This window comes from Chelon labrosus, assembly GCF_963514085.1.
Source record: "Chelon labrosus genome assembly, chromosome: 14".
Taxonomy (NCBI): Eukaryota; Metazoa; Chordata; class Actinopteri; order Mugiliformes; family Mugilidae; genus Chelon; species Chelon labrosus.
The window spans coordinates 18813754-18830806 of NC_140347.1; the positions used below are offsets into that span (position 1 = coordinate 18813754).

The 17053-nt window shown below is 39.9% G+C and overlaps 1 protein-coding gene across 7 annotated transcripts in view; it reads left to right on the forward strand.

Moving 5' to 3' along the window:
- The window catches only part of dnmt3aa (DNA (cytosine-5-)-methyltransferase 3 alpha a), a 56889-nt gene that overhangs the window by 24739 nt on the left and 15097 nt on the right, over nucleotides 1-17053 (forward strand). For 6 of the 7 annotated variants that reach the window (XM_084560406.1, XM_084560407.1, XM_084560409.1 and 3 more), the window contains 2 exons: nucleotides 15751-15954; nucleotides 16110-16268. In XM_084560406.1, the coding sequence (XP_084416532.1) occupies nucleotides 15751-15954; nucleotides 16110-16268 (363 nt within the window). Of the gene's footprint in view, nucleotides 1-5346; nucleotides 6192-15750; nucleotides 15955-16109; nucleotides 16269-17053 lie in introns of those variants that run through there. The other variant, XM_084560412.1, reaches the window with a different exon arrangement.

A 17053-nucleotide genomic window follows, 5' to 3' on the forward strand; every position in this document is an offset into this window, starting at 1 on the left:
GGTTTTTGTGTAATTTTTTGTTTTAACTAATCCCTGTGACTGTTAAATAATAAACATTAGGACACATGTCAGGAGCCCTGTTATGGGTTCCTACATGGCCCAGGTTCTATTCATTGATTATACACCTGGGGAAAACTGAAATTTAAGTGTCAAAAAATTTTCGCCTTTCTTCATCTGGTAGTGAAAACTGCATTAAATAATATTGTATTTAGTACTAAACGGTCTTAAAGGTATCTTCAGGTTCTACTTTCCCTATTTAGTATTTCAAAGTCGTGTATTGTTATATTCATAGTATGAAAGTCGGCCATTGGGGAGCGATGCTCTGTATGAAGTTTTGTAAAAAAAAAAAATACAGGAGCAGAATAGCATTGATGTCTCACAGCAAGAAGGTTCTGGGTTTGAATCCATCGGCCGACTGGGGCCTTTCTGTGTGGAGTTTGCATGTTCTCCCTGTGTCTGCGTGGGTTCTCTGTGGGTACTCCAACTTCCTCCCACCATCCAAAGACATGCTTGTTAGGTTAATTGGTGATTCTAAATTGGCTGTGGGTGTGAGTGTGAATGGTTGTCTGCATTTAAATATGCGTTCGTTAGCGTTTGATTTGAAGACCAGCAGCGCCAACGAGCGCTTGAAAAGCTGCCCACACTGACGCCCATGTTGTAGCTTTTGTTGTTCATAGTGTCAATGTCGCGCTTGATGTTGGTTTGGTGTGTCCATAACTCAACGACATATGATGTAGTTGGAAACAGATGTAAGTGGATTTTAATTTACTAGAACTCCTCCTGTGGGCATCCGCATCATGAACAACCCCAAGCATAATTTTGTTCACTAACTCATTGCAACATGACAGACTCCTCTCTCATCTCTTCCCTATTTAGATATAAAGGGTTTATTTGAAGCTATTAAAAACGTATTTTCTTATTGTTCTTGTACAATAAAGATAAACACAATTTTGAAACACATTTATTTATGAAACTATGAAACTCTTTTCCACTGGCTCATTCATTGCTCTACTGCCAAGATTTTTTTTTTCTTTCTTTCTTTTTTGGTCTTCATCGCGTCCTTGTTTGCATTCTTCCCGTCCTGCACTCCTCTACGCTGCAGTTTGTTTGTTTACACTGGAGGGGAGTGGACTTCCTCTCTACACAGACGCACTGTTGGCTTGTGAAAGATGGACTGGGTTCTTTTGATCTCACTGGCTTCTTCTCGCTGTGACATTTGTCAGCGGCACGTGACAGTGAAGTACCACTGAAAGTGAAAACGGTGCTTTTCCTTTCTGCATGTCTTCTCCATCAAAGACATTTTACTTTTGGTTTATTTTAACAGGTATTGCTCTTAATGCGGTGATACATCTGTTGCTACACCTATTTGTCTGATGTACTTTGCTACTTATCAAATAAGTATAACTTAAATGAAGCTTTCATTAAAATAAATGGGTCCTTTTGTACAGTTTTCTTTTTAGTATACTTGGTGAGGTTTTCACATAAAACATTTACATCACACAAGGACAGAAACACAATTGTCAAAGGTTTCATTAATTGTTTAAGTAACATACAAGCAATTGGCTTTGCAGGCGACAGTTGGTCGCTAGTGGATGTTACTGGCTTTTTGGGTCTTTATTTAAGGAAGTAAATGCCACTCAATCTGGGTTCATCTGACGCCATCGGCTTGGTGAATTTGATGGTAGCCACCAAAGTTATGGTAAATGTTTTGAGTACATATGTCCATCAGCTGTATCAGTCGCTCCCATTTGTTGTCGCCTCAAAGATCAGATTTGTCGAACTTGGTATCTGTCCATTTTTTCACCGATCATAGCTACGACTTCGTCTCTTGTCTCAACACAGCGCTGTTCGTTTCTTCCTGTGTGTTCACCCCTTAAGTCTTTTGGATGAATAATTGTAAGACACTCCACTGAAAGCTTAATCTTTCAACAATTTGTCCGTTACTTTTCAACGTCTGTTATGACTTTTCTGCTTGTTTGTTTAACAAAGATCAAAACTACCGATGAGGCCAAGAAGTTCAGTCTTATTCCTGTAATTCTTGAGACGTAAAGCTGAGTTTATTATGTGCATCTGATGTGTGCCTCTTTTAAAGGCTGGTTTAATACAAGCAATTTGCTCATCACGCTTCGCTTTGTAGGCGACAGTTGGTTGCTAGTGGACGTTACTAGCTCTGATTGCCCAGGCAAACCTTTTATACTTTTTTTCCAAGGTTTTTGAGTGAAACAAGCTGAATATAAAATTATTTCTAGTGTATGGACGGAGCTAGCTCTTCTTGGGTCTTTATTTGAGAAGAAAATGCCACTCAGTCTGGGTTCACCTGACGCTATCAGCTTGGTGAATTTGATGGTAGCAACCAAAGTTATGGTAAATGTTTTGAGTACATATGTCCTGTTATGGCTTTTCCGCTTGTTTGTTAACAGAGATCAAAACTACTGATGAGGTAGTAATATTCCTGTAATTCTTGAGACGTAAAACTGAGTTTATTATATGCATCTGACATATGTTTGCCTCTTTTAAAGGCTGGTTGGGATATGTGTTGTGACTCTTGTCTTAAGCAATTGTTGTTCTCAGTAAAATACATTTTGTACCAAGTCATAATTTCTGTTTTCAATCAGTGCTCTGTAGTCTGGTGCCAGAGTGCCCCGCTATGACAGATGGTGCAATTTCAACCAGTTGGAAAACACATAGTTTTTTAAACCTTTTTGGATATTTACCGTGGATCATGTGACAACGTTCAGTCAGCATAATAGTAGATGGTTCTCTCGTCAACCATGTCCGCTTTGAGCTGCAGTAGACAAGCAACTAGCTGGTGAAATATTTTGCAGATAAAGATGTAAAGACACAGATATGTCCCTCAGGAGTTGGTGGAGACCAAAATAGAGCTAATAAAGTGTGAATATTGGGCCTTAACTGACCAGGTGGCTGCTTGCTAGCTACTTTGTCACATATACTCACAATATAACATCCTGTCACTGTGTTTGCAGCTTCCGCTACTCTCAAGGATCCAAATTATTGCTGACCAACCATTTGATACTGTAGTTTTATAAGATTTTCTCACATTCATGCACGTGTGACCTGTTTGACACTAGTGCACACAGTTTATTGTGAGGAAATAAAATGCTGCCTTGATGTAACCAAGACCAAGAGGTAGATGTGAGGAAAACCTGCACGTGAAAGAAAGAGTGACTGAGAGAGACAGGATGTGTGGTCATGAATGAATGTGGCATGGAGGTGAGAGATTGTGAGGCTGCAGTTTCCTCTAGTTTGTTCTGCTTCAGTCGAGACTCAATGGACACAAATCTTTGCGATACGTCACAGGAAATCACTTGCAAAAAAAATCAACAAAAAAAACCCAAAACATGTTATAATACAAATGAATCAATCTGTACGGCTCATTTGAAGCATATGTAAACACACACACAGTCTAGTTGGACAAACTGATTCCAGCTCGTCTTCACACTGCAAACTGTTGTATGTGGCAGATGGAGAGCGATGTGTGATGTGTGACTTCCTGTCAGCACTTTCTCCTCGCTCATCACCACCTCTCACGCCTTTGGGTGATCAAGATTGAAAGGTTTGAGCTTCTTGTAACAATAATCTATTTAAAACAAATACAGAAAGGAGGTAAAAAGAAGGAATGTCGCTGATAAAAGTGAGCAGAAAGGAAAATTTATTATAAAACACTGAAAGGAACCCCAACTGTCATAAAATTTGTATAAAAAGATTTTATTAAAAACTAAAATATACTTAAATTAACTGATGTGTTACCAGTTTTTTAATGTTGCAACTGGTTGATGTGTAATGACCACATCATACACCGCTAGGTATTTTAGTCTAGTGGTTCCCAGACTACTGATCAGAACCCTTTAAAGCACAGGTGTCAAAAGTAGCCTGCCAGAATGTCTAATCTCGCCCGCAGCATGAATTTGCAAAGTGCAAAAATTACACAGAAGACTGCAATTTTTCAATGAAAATAACATTGCACTGTTTTAGTAAGAAAAGTGGACAGAACACAACACTGAGACTCAGGACTAAACAGCAGACAGCAATGTGCCCAAAGAGCTACAACCCGTTGTCTCCTGAATCTTGCTGACTAGTAGGTCTACAGGTTATAGATGCTAGATGATCAGGTTGTTGTAAAAATATAGTGAAAACTAAACTAAAAACCCACCATCTGAGGTTTTACTAGTGGCAATGGTGTAAAGAGGACTTCTGAGAAAACTTCTGAGATGATTATACAGTACCTCAAACAACTATTATAAGCATAGAGGTGAAACGTCTCTGGTATGCACTATGTGATTTTAAGTTTAATTATTAGCTACAGATCAGATAAATGTAGTAAAAAGTACAATATTTTGACATGTTCTGCAGGAGAATTAACGGAAACTGAGAAAGTTATCGAATGAAAGGAAAATTCAGAGATTCTACAGAATGACAGAAAGAAACAATGACTGGAAGGAAGAAACGCTCGAGAGCATGAAAGAAAACAGGATATAGAAAGTAAAGAATGAGATCTGGAAATAAAATAAAAGCAGTCCAGAGACGTAAAGCAAAAAAAGAGACAGATATTGACAAAAGGTAGGGAGTGAAAGAAAAACAGAGAGAAAGAAGAGAGTGTGAGTGAAAGAAGAGAATGGGGGTGAAATCAGTGAAGGAGACAGAGGTTAACCAGTTCCAGGTTTCTGCTCGTGTTGAACAGCAGCCAGCTGTTTGCACCCCCATCAAATATCCCATCTCGCTGTTGTCTAAAGGAAACCCGGTAACTCTGCAAAGTCGTTTCCATTTTGGTTTCTACAGAAAAAAAAAAAGATCTGGCATCCTATTACTTCATGTCCACAGCCAAGAAAATAAATCCTGAGTGGGTGTGTTGTGTACTGTATGTGTTAGAGTGGGCCTTTTCTCTTCCTTTAACACTGCCTTAACCTCATTTTGTGTGGATTTAATTTAACAAGCCGCACTCTGCACGCTCTCAGCTCTAACCTTGTTTCGACCTCTAACCACTCAGTGTAGTGTGCAGCGCGAGGCAGATGAATAATCTCCAACACTTTCCGTACAAGATCTAATCAGTGTTGGCTGACAAGTTACTTTCAGTGTTCAACAAAATTCATTTGAAATACGTACATTTTGAATCGTTTAAACCTTGTTTACGTCAAACACCATTTTTAATTTTTTTAACTTTGTACTGGTGCTTTATGACTTTCTTGTAGAGCTCGACCAGAGATTTGTTCCTTTGCCAATCTGGATTCATCTAATTGCTCATTTAGTTTAATAAACAGTCCAAAACCTTAAAGTATTTCAGCAGCATGTCCTCATGTTTGGTCTGATGGTCAGTTGTCATAACAATAATAGTAATAATACGATTTTTGACACTCATTTGTGCAGAGGAGCAGGATTAATGCTTCGTTTTATTTAAAAGTCTTGTTTGCTGTTCACAAGTTGGCCTGTAAATCGCGGTCATGTACCTTATAAATTCATTTGATAATGTTTTATAGTTGGGGTCTGGCTTCTTTCGGCATTTTTCTGCCCCCTAGTGGCCAAAAAGTAAGTTAGTGCAGCTTTAAGTAGGCGTTTTTACTGGACTCAGTTTAAGAAGTTAAAAATAAGTTTATTGACATTATGTCAGCTTCATTTAATTGTCCTTCTTGTAACTCTAAACTGTCTCATGCCTCTCTCTAAACTGCATTTCACATTCACGTGTTCATTTCAGCGCTTGTGCTCGTACATGTGTGTGTGAGGTCCCGACCCTAACACATCCTATTACCTTGTCAACTCAGAGGCTTACCTAACCTTTGACCTCAGTCCGCGTACACAGCCTCAAACACTAACCTGAATTTATGTGTGTGTGTCGTCATCACCTTTAAAACCCCAGGGCTACCAGACCAGACATAACTCTACACCGCCACCACTCTCTGTGCATGTATGAATGTGTGTCGTTCACCTAAGCATCTGTTAGGTGAAGAAGCCAGTAACTCACACACTTCACCGCTGGCCAATCAGCAGAGAGGGTGAAAAAGGGGCTTGAGGGAGAGTGTAGCCGAGGAGACGCACAGAAAGGAAAGAGTTGGAGGAAGAGGAGGTTAGAGAGAGAGAGAGAGAGAGAGAGAGAGAGAGTGAGAGAGAAGAAGAAAATGACAGAGAGGAAGAGAGCCAGGGAGGAAGGGCTGCAGTTGCAGAGCTGCTGTGTCCGGCCTGTAAGTGATTTCATTATGTTTTTTCTTTTCCATGTGTGCACGTGTAAAGAAGATCTTTGATTAAGAGTTTTAAAGGTTTTAACACTTTCCCACTGGCTGGAACAAGGATGCAAATGGCTCCCTCTTCTCTCTTGGTTTGGTCTAACTGCATAACTAGATTGTGTCTTAGGGCTTCATTCATGACTGTTTTGTTTGAACGTTTCTGGATATACTACAATTCATAGGACCAAAACACATTTTAAGACAACGGGCTCCATCTTTTTTGACTGGTGACTAAACAAAACAAGCTGCTTGCACAAAAGAAAGCAAGTCTACAACAAAAAACAACTCGTGTTATTTTGTTTTCTCCTTTGTTTACCTCTTCTTTCTAGTCCGGACCCCCAGTTTAGAAACCACCAGTATAAGATACACTAAGAAGTTAAATTCAAAACAGCAGTTTATGCCAACGTTTTTATAATCCCAGATATTTGCTCAAATGTCACGTCAATTGTCATCGTATAAAACTTTATTTTAGAGCTTTTGAAATGTCAGGTTTGAAACATTTTGGTTTTAAATGCACTAAAATACCCAACAGATGTTTTTGGTCCATTTTTTTTTTCTTTTCAGATGATTATACTTTTACTCTGACAACTCAATGATTTGAACATATTCAAGATAGGTTTGAGGCAGTGTCAAGAAGATTCATTTGCAAGTTTGAAGCTTTTCTTATTAGTTAAAGGGCATGCAAATGGTTGTAAAATATTTCCCTAGCTTGAAAACAACTCCAAACCAGCAGCACAGTTTTACAGAAATGGTTTTACCTATCATATTCCAGTAAGATTTTTTTTTAATTGAGGCTCAGATTTGGCTGAAATTTAAATCTTTTACTCTTGAGAAAATAGAAGCTGAGAAGTTGGGAGAAATTCCTGCAAACAGTCGCCAAACTATTTAACTGGAAAAAGTGTCAAGCAAGTCCCCAAATATTACACTGCAGGATTCTTGTATTTTGGTTGTTTTCTTCCGCTGCCCGGGGAGGCGTCCACATAACCAAATTATCCTGCAATCAGGTCAAACACTTTTATTTTTTGTTGGAGAGATGAAGGACTGAAATTTTCCCACTTTTCCACCCTGCAAACAATTGCCAAACAATTGAACTGGGAAACATGTCAAGCAAGTCACCAGATATTACACTGCAGCATTATTATTTGGATTATTAATTTATTTCTGTTTCTTCCGCTTGCCAGAAAGGCGTCCAGATGTTGCTAAAACCAGGTCAGACACTTTGTCATTGTCTTGAAACTGCCATCAGACACATGTGGTCTTGCCTGTTTCATTAGAGGAGACCTCAGGAGATCTGGATTGTTTTTCTTGAACCCGCGGCTCTGATCGAAGCTAATGAAAGAGCAGTCACTCGGCCTGTCGCCTACTGACAATCTGAGAGAGGGTCCTTACTGCTCTTTTATTTGTGGTGTGTGTGTGTGTTGAGCAACGTCGGGTTCGTCTTGAGGTCAGGGTCGGTCACGCTCGTAAAGGGGGCGTGGCTTAAGGAACGGCTCATTGGTTAGGTCACGGGGGGAAAGGGTGAGAGGTCGAGGAGTGAAAACTCTGACCAGGCCACGAGGTTCGTCAAAGTTCAAAGTTGTAACTCACAACCGACTTTCTGCTTTTATTTGTCGTTCGCACATCAGCATAGTATCTGCATGCTCATGTTATGACGCTCCGGAGAGCACTTTTATATGATGTCAACATGTCTATAACAATGGTTTTACTAATATCTCCCACAAAAGCTGAAAGTATTTGGTGGAGGCGTTTTTTTTCATGTGTTTGTGTGGTTCATTAAAATCGTCATGTAGTAGCAGGAATTTGAGGACTTTTCCTTTGACAAAAAGACTCACAGTAAAACGAGCTCCAAGAGGCCATTAATTATAGTTGATAAGGACATGGCTGTGTGATGACCTTTGGGACCAAACACGCTGGTTATCCCAGAAATATTCCGCACCACAGCCCCAGCAGAGCGGAGGCCTTGAACGCAGCCCAGCAGAGTGGAAGTCTTCCAGTGTAACATGCTGCCAACAACTGTCCTAATTACTGTACGTTTTATAGTTTAGCGGGTGATTTAAAATCTCACAATCATCACACTTTTCACTGATTGCAGCGGCTATAACTCAGGACGCTGTAAAACATTATTATGTGAGAAATTAAACTTGTTCTAATGGCGTCGGTAGACAGCTGTGTGGCCAGGAAACAGAAGATGAAAACGTCTGTTGCGTTGGATTTTATCGGCCTCGGGAGCAAGTGTAAAGTGTCCAGAGCTGTGACAATGGAGCTAAATTTTATGATTATACGTCAGTGAAAATTGAGTGTGAGTGTTCCCGGTAAGAGGTGAAAATTAGAGCTTCGGGACCTAAACGGATGTACAGACTTCCTTAATATTTTTAAAGCCTGTTTCTTATGCTTTAAATACAAAAGCCCGAACAGAACCAGCGTGATAAGCTTTCTTTTTTATATTATAACAAAAATGCCAAATAAGTCATTATGGGAAAAGTCTTTTTATTAGTTTATAGCTTTAAAAGCATATAAAGATATCAAAATAATGAGCCAAATATGCAGTGAAACATCCTTCTCAAAAGGGTTGCGCTCCCAGAAAGCAGATGAATACAGATTTATCTGTCACCAGTGAGTCATCTCCATCCCTGAAAGCTGCTGAACTTCCTGGTGGAGCGTTCAATCAGTGGCTAATGTTGCCAGGCAACAAAGGCACAGTTTCATCCAGTGAGCAGGACTGATTTCTCTTAGCAACACGAGTCAGGTCCAAGTCCACTAATGAGATGATGTGGTCCAGATGTTGGTGCCGAAACCGATCGAAAGTTCAGATGAAACTCGCAGATTGCCTGTAGGAAAATTAGATCCTTGTAACATTTACAAATAAAGGAAAAAAATATCTGTGCAAGATTAAAATACACATGCGGAACTTGTGTTATACTTAATATCTTAAACTGTTAGACTAATTTAGTTTGAAAACATAAAATAAAACAGACATTAGGTGTGCAGACACACAGCAACACTTTGAGCTAACATGCTCATCATCGCAGCTTCATCATGCAGCTGTTAAGCAGGCATAATGTTTATAACATATAGTGTACCCAGTTCACTATCATAGTTTAGCGTGTTAGCATGTCAGCATTAACTGGCAGTACTACAAATGGGAATGTTGTTAGTTGTGGGCAGGGTTGGGTCAGATTACTTTGAAATGTAATCGATTACTGATTACAGATTACATGGCAAATTTTGTAATCAGTAACGTAATCTATTGGATTACCCAAAACATGTAACGTAATCTGATTACTTTAGGATTACTTTTTACACAACTTGTACAAGACATACACAATCTTATTTTCCTCTGTCTTTAATTCAAAGTTGTGGCGATTTTGCCAAGTACTGAACGTATTTTTGCCGACTGGAACAGGTCTATTCCCAGATAGCAAGAGGCTGGCGGACCACCGTCAGCCCACTGGGGATAGACCTGGCAGTCCGCTGGAGTTTTGCTCATCGGTTCACTGGCGGTCCGCGAGCGAGTTGTCGTCAAATGCCCCAATATTTTGTCACTATTGGTCAAAAACCTTTTTCATTTATTCAGTTATACTTCATCCATCACTTTAATAACATTTATTTATGTATTTTCTTAATATTCATGATAAGTTAAATTTCAAGAGATGGTGGTCCAACGGTGGACCACAAGTGGTATGCCACCAGCGGTCTGCTATCTGCCAATCTGATTTTGCTATCTGGGTTGGTTGACGTTGACGGTTCCTCCATCTTGGGTTTTGATTTGAACCTTTTTCTTGTCAAGAAACTACACAGGCAAATGGATGATAATGACATCTAGTGAACAAACAAATGGGCTGCTTGTCAAATGAAAACACTGGCTAGGCTATCATAAAAAAGTTGCATTGTTTGCATGATAAAATGTAATCAGGTAATCCCCAACAATGTAACTGTAATCTAATTACGCATTTTTGTATTGTAGTCTGGGCTGATTACAGTTACTTGATTTTTGTAATCTGATTACGTAATCTAGATTACATGTAATCAGTTACTACCCAACCCTGGTTGTGGGGCAGCTAGCGGTTTGAGAAGCTGGCGTGGGTCACAGGACTGATAAGAATACGTGTGCGATGGTGGAGTGGATGAGTAGCTCCTTCCCCCTCTGCATCCATGACTAATATGGCCTTGAGCAAGACACTTAACTCCCCTGAGTGTGCCCACAACCTTGTGTGTTTGTGTGTGTGTGGTTAAATGCAGAGAACAAATTTCCATGTGTAGCACAGGATGCAAATGAGAATGAAAGAACAAAGTCGGTATGCATCACCCTGAGAGAAATACATGCATTTAAATACCAAATCTTGTGGTGAAAAGTCAGGGGATCGCTGAAGTTATTAGGACACATAATCTGTTGGATAAAAATGTCCATAGAAAAACAAATAGCTTCTGAGAGAAAACCTTGTGGCTCTAAAGGTCATTCTTCAGGGAATCATGCGCGCTAAACTGTTGACTAGGATGCTTAAATGACAATGGAAGGGATTTACACATCTGCATCATATATGCAGTACATGGTTGCTGTGTAAACCCATTTTTTAATCTCATAAAATGTAATCTGATCGGCCCCTAATTAATCCTGCTGCCTGACAACGACCCCAAACATACAGCTAAAGATGTGAAGGCGTAAATGTTCACACACATGAAAAACAAAGAGTCATACATAAAGATAAACTGTGTCAACAATTCTGCTGAACAACACCTTACAATCAAATACTGACATTATTTAATTGAATTTAATTGTTGTTAGCTGATAAAAGTATTCATAGCTTCATTTACTTTAAATCTGTTTTTATTTTAACTTATTATAACAGAATAAAAATCCACCAATAGATCTTTGAACTCATCTTCTAAGCAAAATTATATTTACTCTCACTTGCCAGTTCATTGGGTACGCCAGCGTAAATGAATGCATCCTAATGTAACAGTCCTGCACTAAATGCCTCTTTAATGACCGTTATAATTTTCAGTTTGTGTTGAAACAGAGTCAGTAATTCAACTTAAACTGGACTGAAATAAACACTAAAGTGTCTCTGACTAAAATGGGGTTGTCAAAATAATAGAAACCGTGTGTCGACGCAACGCAGTACACTTCAGTAGTGCTACAAACCACATCCTCCAAAATGTAAACACAGTTGAATCAACAGCTCTCTGTTATTTTAACCAAATGCTGAAAACCGTAACCTTCATGAAGATAAGATTAAGTGCCGGAGTGTTGTACTAGAATGTTTCTGCTGGTGTACCTATCTGGCAAGTGGGTATATATTTTTAATTACAGTCCCCGCAATATCTGTCTTTAGCTATTTTCTGCAAATAGGTTTTTGATTTGCATTATCCTAAACATGTATTTACCTCTAGATGTTCTAAAGGCTCGTTTAAGGTACCGCGGGACATAGACGCCGTAACCTACGCACGTAGCCAACACCAGTGCGACCCACCCAAACGCTAGTCGGTGCTGTGTCTATTTTGCCACTCAGGTTAATTTTTGTTTCTACTTCCTGCTTCACTTTCAACAACGGCGGAAAGACATTCAGCTGTTTTTTTTTTATTTTGGAGTGTGTGGTTTCTAAAACTATTGAATAGTGTTGTGTAGCATTATGCTCCTCAGTTAACCTTTCCTCGATGTGTTCCATCTTTATTGATCCAAAACAATCAATTAGAAAATTGTGGAGATGGAGAAGCGACCAGAAATACTAAAGCGGAAACACGCTTCTAACAAGCAGACCAATCACAGCTCCTGCGGTCTGTGTTGCCGTGGCGCGTAGTTACATTTCTGGGGAGGTGCACGTCAGGCTACGAGGTACCTGGGTCGTAATAAATGGAAATGGAAAAATCAAAGTCCGGCCCATAAAAGGCGATCGAGGGACATCCCCATTTTCTCCAACATCTCGTATCTTGATTTGTCTTTCATGTCAGCATTATAAAACATCTTATAATGTTTTTCAGTGCATGCACAACAGAATATGCATGTTCTGTTGTTCTCCACTGTGGCTCAATAACATTTGCAGAGTAAGGAATAAAAAGAAGATGAAAGCTGCAGGGATTTCTTCTTCTTCTTCTTTTTTTTCTTTTTTCTTTTTTGGTTCAAGCATCACAGATGGTTTTTAGAAACCAGTGACGACATATGGAGATTCCCTTACAGTCTGAGTGTGTGTTTGTGTGTGTGGTCTGCCTGCGATCCATGTAACAGGCTGATTAGGATTTTATGAGGTCGGAGGTGAACAGGAGCGACCCTCTCACCTCGGGGTCAAACTGAGGAGACCCGACACTCTCGCTTTACTCCTGTCTCCTCCACTTGAATTTATGCCATCAGTTCCTCTGTTACGTTCCCCTTTTTTTTCTTTGCGGAGGAATGCAGCCGTGTTATTTTCCCCCCAACTTGTTTGACACTTTCATTTTATTACATTACTGTTTCCAGCTGGGGGAAATAACTAAATGGTTCTCTGCAGCATTAAAACGTTTTTAGGTCACGGAGTCATGGGATCTTACATCTGGGCCACAGAGAGATTCTTGCATCCAGCTCATGATTATTTTTAATTTGTCTCTTTTTTTTTTTTTTTTGAAGTTAATAGCTCAATTTTCTGCAGATCATTGTTACCAGTTATCAGAGACGGAAACTAACTAAGCACAGCTACTCAAATGCTACACTTGTGCATATTTTTTAGGCAATTGTACCTCCATTTTTATATTTATTTATATGTGCATTTCCCTGCATTTCAGAGGCTAATGTGTTGCACTAGATCATTTGGCAACTACACAACTTGTAAAACATGAAGTCCGGTTACTGATTAAACTCCTCAACAACCCAATTTACCCCACATTTAAACACTTTGCACAAGGAAGCATTAATAATAGGCATAGACAGTTATTTGCTTCTGATGTTTTATTGTCGGTTGGGTCGTGGAATCCTTTATGTATTTTGTTTTTATTGTGTGTTATCAAAAAATAGCCCTAAATACTACAAGGCATCCTGTGCTAACACATACATACACAATCAAAAGTAACACATCTGTCTTTATATATGAAAGAAATTGCATTCGAACGCTCAACACAAAGACAACAGCCAACGACGTATACACACATACAGTACGTTCTGGAAAAATAACTCTTCTGGGAAACAGGAAGAGCTACTATTAGCTGGGAGGCTAGGAAGCTGTTAGGAGCTACAATCCGTCAGAGTACAGAGCTGGTCTCTCTTGAATCATGCTGATCAGTCGGTCTACACGGTTTGCATATTCTAGAATAGATGATCACGTTGTTGCAGAAATATTTGTCTATTTAAATGTGGAGATGAATGAAGATAAAAAACGAGAAATGGTTTCTGTGCATCCTTCGAGCGTTGCTGTTTTGTCTTTCTCCACCCCCGCGCTGGTTCTCTCGCCTATGGCCCAACAACGTCTGTTTTGTGTCTCGCGGCCTCCACCTCCAAAACGCTTCATTTGAAGTAGTGCGTTAGGTACAATAATAGAGTAATACGATTTCACCATCACCAAAAAAGTTCACCTGTTTAAATAAGAAGCTAAAGCCAGGTAGCTTAGCTTAGCTTAGCACAAAGAAAACTAAATCAAATCCCCCTAAAATCATCCCAGTAATCAACCATGTATCTAAGCTGTTTAATCTGTCTAAGTGTAATAATGGACTAAAGGCTAAGCTAACTGGGTGTAGCCTCATATTTAGTTCTTTGCTGATCTCTTCCTTTACATACACTGATAATACTTTCATACTTTAACCGGATTGAAATAAAGGTGTGCAGAATTTTTACTTGTTTTTTTTGTCTTTTCCTCTCTCCTCATGTCTCCCATTCACAACTCTCCTCTCTCCCTCTGTCTGTATTATAAACTCCAGTTTTCTAATATAATCCTATTTACTCTCTTGCTCTTCTCCCTCTCTCTCTCCCTCTCTCTCTCCTTCCTGTGTTAAACCCGTTGAACTGCGTCCCCCACTGCTCTCTTTCTCCTCACTCACTTCCTGTTTGGAGGAACAATTAAAGGATTGTTCCTACGGTCCCGGACCGATATGGCCTTGATCTGCCGTGGAGCGGTCACTGAATCGGCAGGAAAGATCCACAGAAAGCGTCAGTTATGAGAAGATTAACAAGAGTAAAACAAAAAAGGTTGTGATAAGGAAACAGACATCGGACCTGACCGATGACAGTAACATGCAGGGAGCTTTGTAGCTTTTAAGGATTGACCTGCAGTGTTTAAAGGACTGAACTGAGGACCATACTCATTCATTTTCATCATGGCAGTGATGACAGATCTGCGTGTGCCTCCACAGTTATTTATTTCTTTGGAAACCTTGAAGGTGGGAACCTTTATGCAGTTGTGTGGTAGTTTTGAGAACATAAGTTTGAAATAAAATCATGTAAAATCAAGATGCGGTCACACTGTTGAAAGTGTTGCTCAGGCTCTTTATTGAAGCAAACTCAAACTTTGATATGTCGTCCGTCATGTAGCATCAGTTTGAGTTTATCGTCGCTATAACATTACACTCACCGGGCGTTTTATTAGGAACACTAGTGAAAGTGTCTGCACTAAATCTTAGCTTCGTGCTTCGCTTCAGCATTTGTTGAATCAGCGGCTGAGAGAGCTCTTGATTCAACTGTGTTTTTTATTTTGGAGGCTGTGGTTTGTAGTACTATTGAATAGTGTTGTATTGTACCCACGCATGTTTCGTTATATTGTTGTCTAACCCTCGGTATAAGGATAATAAAGACCACCTTCATTATTTTTCCCTATTTTTTGAAGCCCATCTTAGTAAGTGGGCTAGGCAAAAAACACTTTTGTGTTTTCTTCAATCCAGTATAACAGCGCCACAAACTACATTCACTACTCCACAATGACCATCCAGTTGAAAAACCACCTTTCTGGTGCTGTTTCAACATAAACTGAACATTATAACAGATTATTAAATTGTATTTTTAAGAAATTCTGAATTGAGGCAGATGTTTTAGCTGCATGTTATTCTCACCATCATTTCTCATCATCTTTTTACTCTCAACTTTAAGATGCAAGGGTAAAATAGCCCACAAAATAATAAAAATGTTCATAAACAGCCAAGAAGGTAAAAAGAAAATGAATAAATCCACTGTAAATGTGGATTTTAACTTTATAAAACATTGTGATGAGTAATCTATTATCTAATGATATGAGCTCTAGTGGAGGAGGCAGTGTAATGTATGTGTAGGCGATTTGCCCGAAGAAAAAATCTGAGAAGAATTTGGTCATAAATGATGACTCCTGCAAACACTGTGCTGAATTTAGTTTGTTTGCCTCAGATATAATGAAAAAAAGAAGCAAAGATTGAGTTTATTTCCACAGCGCAGAATAAATATTCACTTGAAATGAAAACAGAACATCATTTTGTTTAAATTTGCAGTTTCTTCGACATTCAGCTTGTTTCAGAGACAGAAAACAATAAACAGATCATCCTAAAACTAAACATTTATATTCCTCTTGTTTTTTTTTTGTTTTTTTTTCTACAGGCAGAGCGACGGGCGCACAGAGAGGCCGAGATAAGCATGATGGACGACCTATCGGAGGCCGACTTTCAAAAAGAGGAGGAGCCGAGCAGCCCGGCCCCACCCCCCTCACAACAACACACAGACCCCGCGTCTCCCACGGTGGCCGTGACGCCAGAGCCGGTCGCCAGGGGAGACCAGGGCACCCCCAGTGAGATAGAGTACCAGGTGAGACAGTGAGGTTGGATTTACAATCAGCCATAACAATATGACCTCCTGAGAAATCAAGTGAATAATGTTGACTATGCGGACGAGACACGACAATCCTTTATTTATGCCACACTGTATATGTTATGCACATTTCTGTGTGTGTGTGTCTACAGGACGGCCGGGGCTTTGGCATCGGGACGCTGGTGTTTGGGAAGCTGCGAGGTTTCTCCTGGTGGCCCGGCAGGATCGTCTCCTGGTGGATGAGCGGCCGGAGTCGAGCTGCAGACGGCACCCGCTGGGTGATGTGGTTCGGTGACGGCAAATTCTCTGTGGTGAGTATCATCCATGAGCCACACAGACATTGTTTAAAGACGACGGGCTGGGGCGGGGGTTCAGAGCAATGTGTACTACAACTAAGAATGGAAATATAATGAGATTTCAAGATGTGAAAAAAATGACCGATCAGCTTAGAGTAAGAGAAAATGATGAATGTGATAAATGGAAAAAATGGAAGATTTATGACACTGTGGAGAGTGCTTATGGCCTTACTGATAAACACATTTCAAGATGTTGGATCTGTATATGAACCTCTAAAAATAAAGACGACAAGCCGAATGTTTTGGAATCAAGGCCCAGACCTTAATCCAACAGAGGATCAGTGGCAGGACTTTACAAAAAAACACTTTTCACACCTGATCCTCATGCAGCTTGAAGTGCAGATGTGCAAGTCTGATTGAGACCTATCCACACAGACTCAATGATGTAATTGTGGCTAAAGTTTCATCTACTAAATACTGACATGACACATTCATTCATTCATTTTCTGTAACTGCTTGTCCTCTGGAGGGTCACAGGGCGGGGGGCTGGAGCCTATCCCAGCTGTCATTGGGTGAGAGGTGGGGTACACCCTGCCTCTCGCACAATGACAGCTGGGATAGGCTCCAGCCCCCCCGCCCTGTTAGATTAACAGCAATGCATTTTTGTCTGGATTAATTTCACTTTTTACTTTCCTTCAAAAAAAATTTCAATGTTTTTTTTTTTTTACTTCACGGAGGATGACAGTTAATTGTTTCCTTTTGAGGATTGTTTATCTTTGCGTGATGATGACCATTCGCGT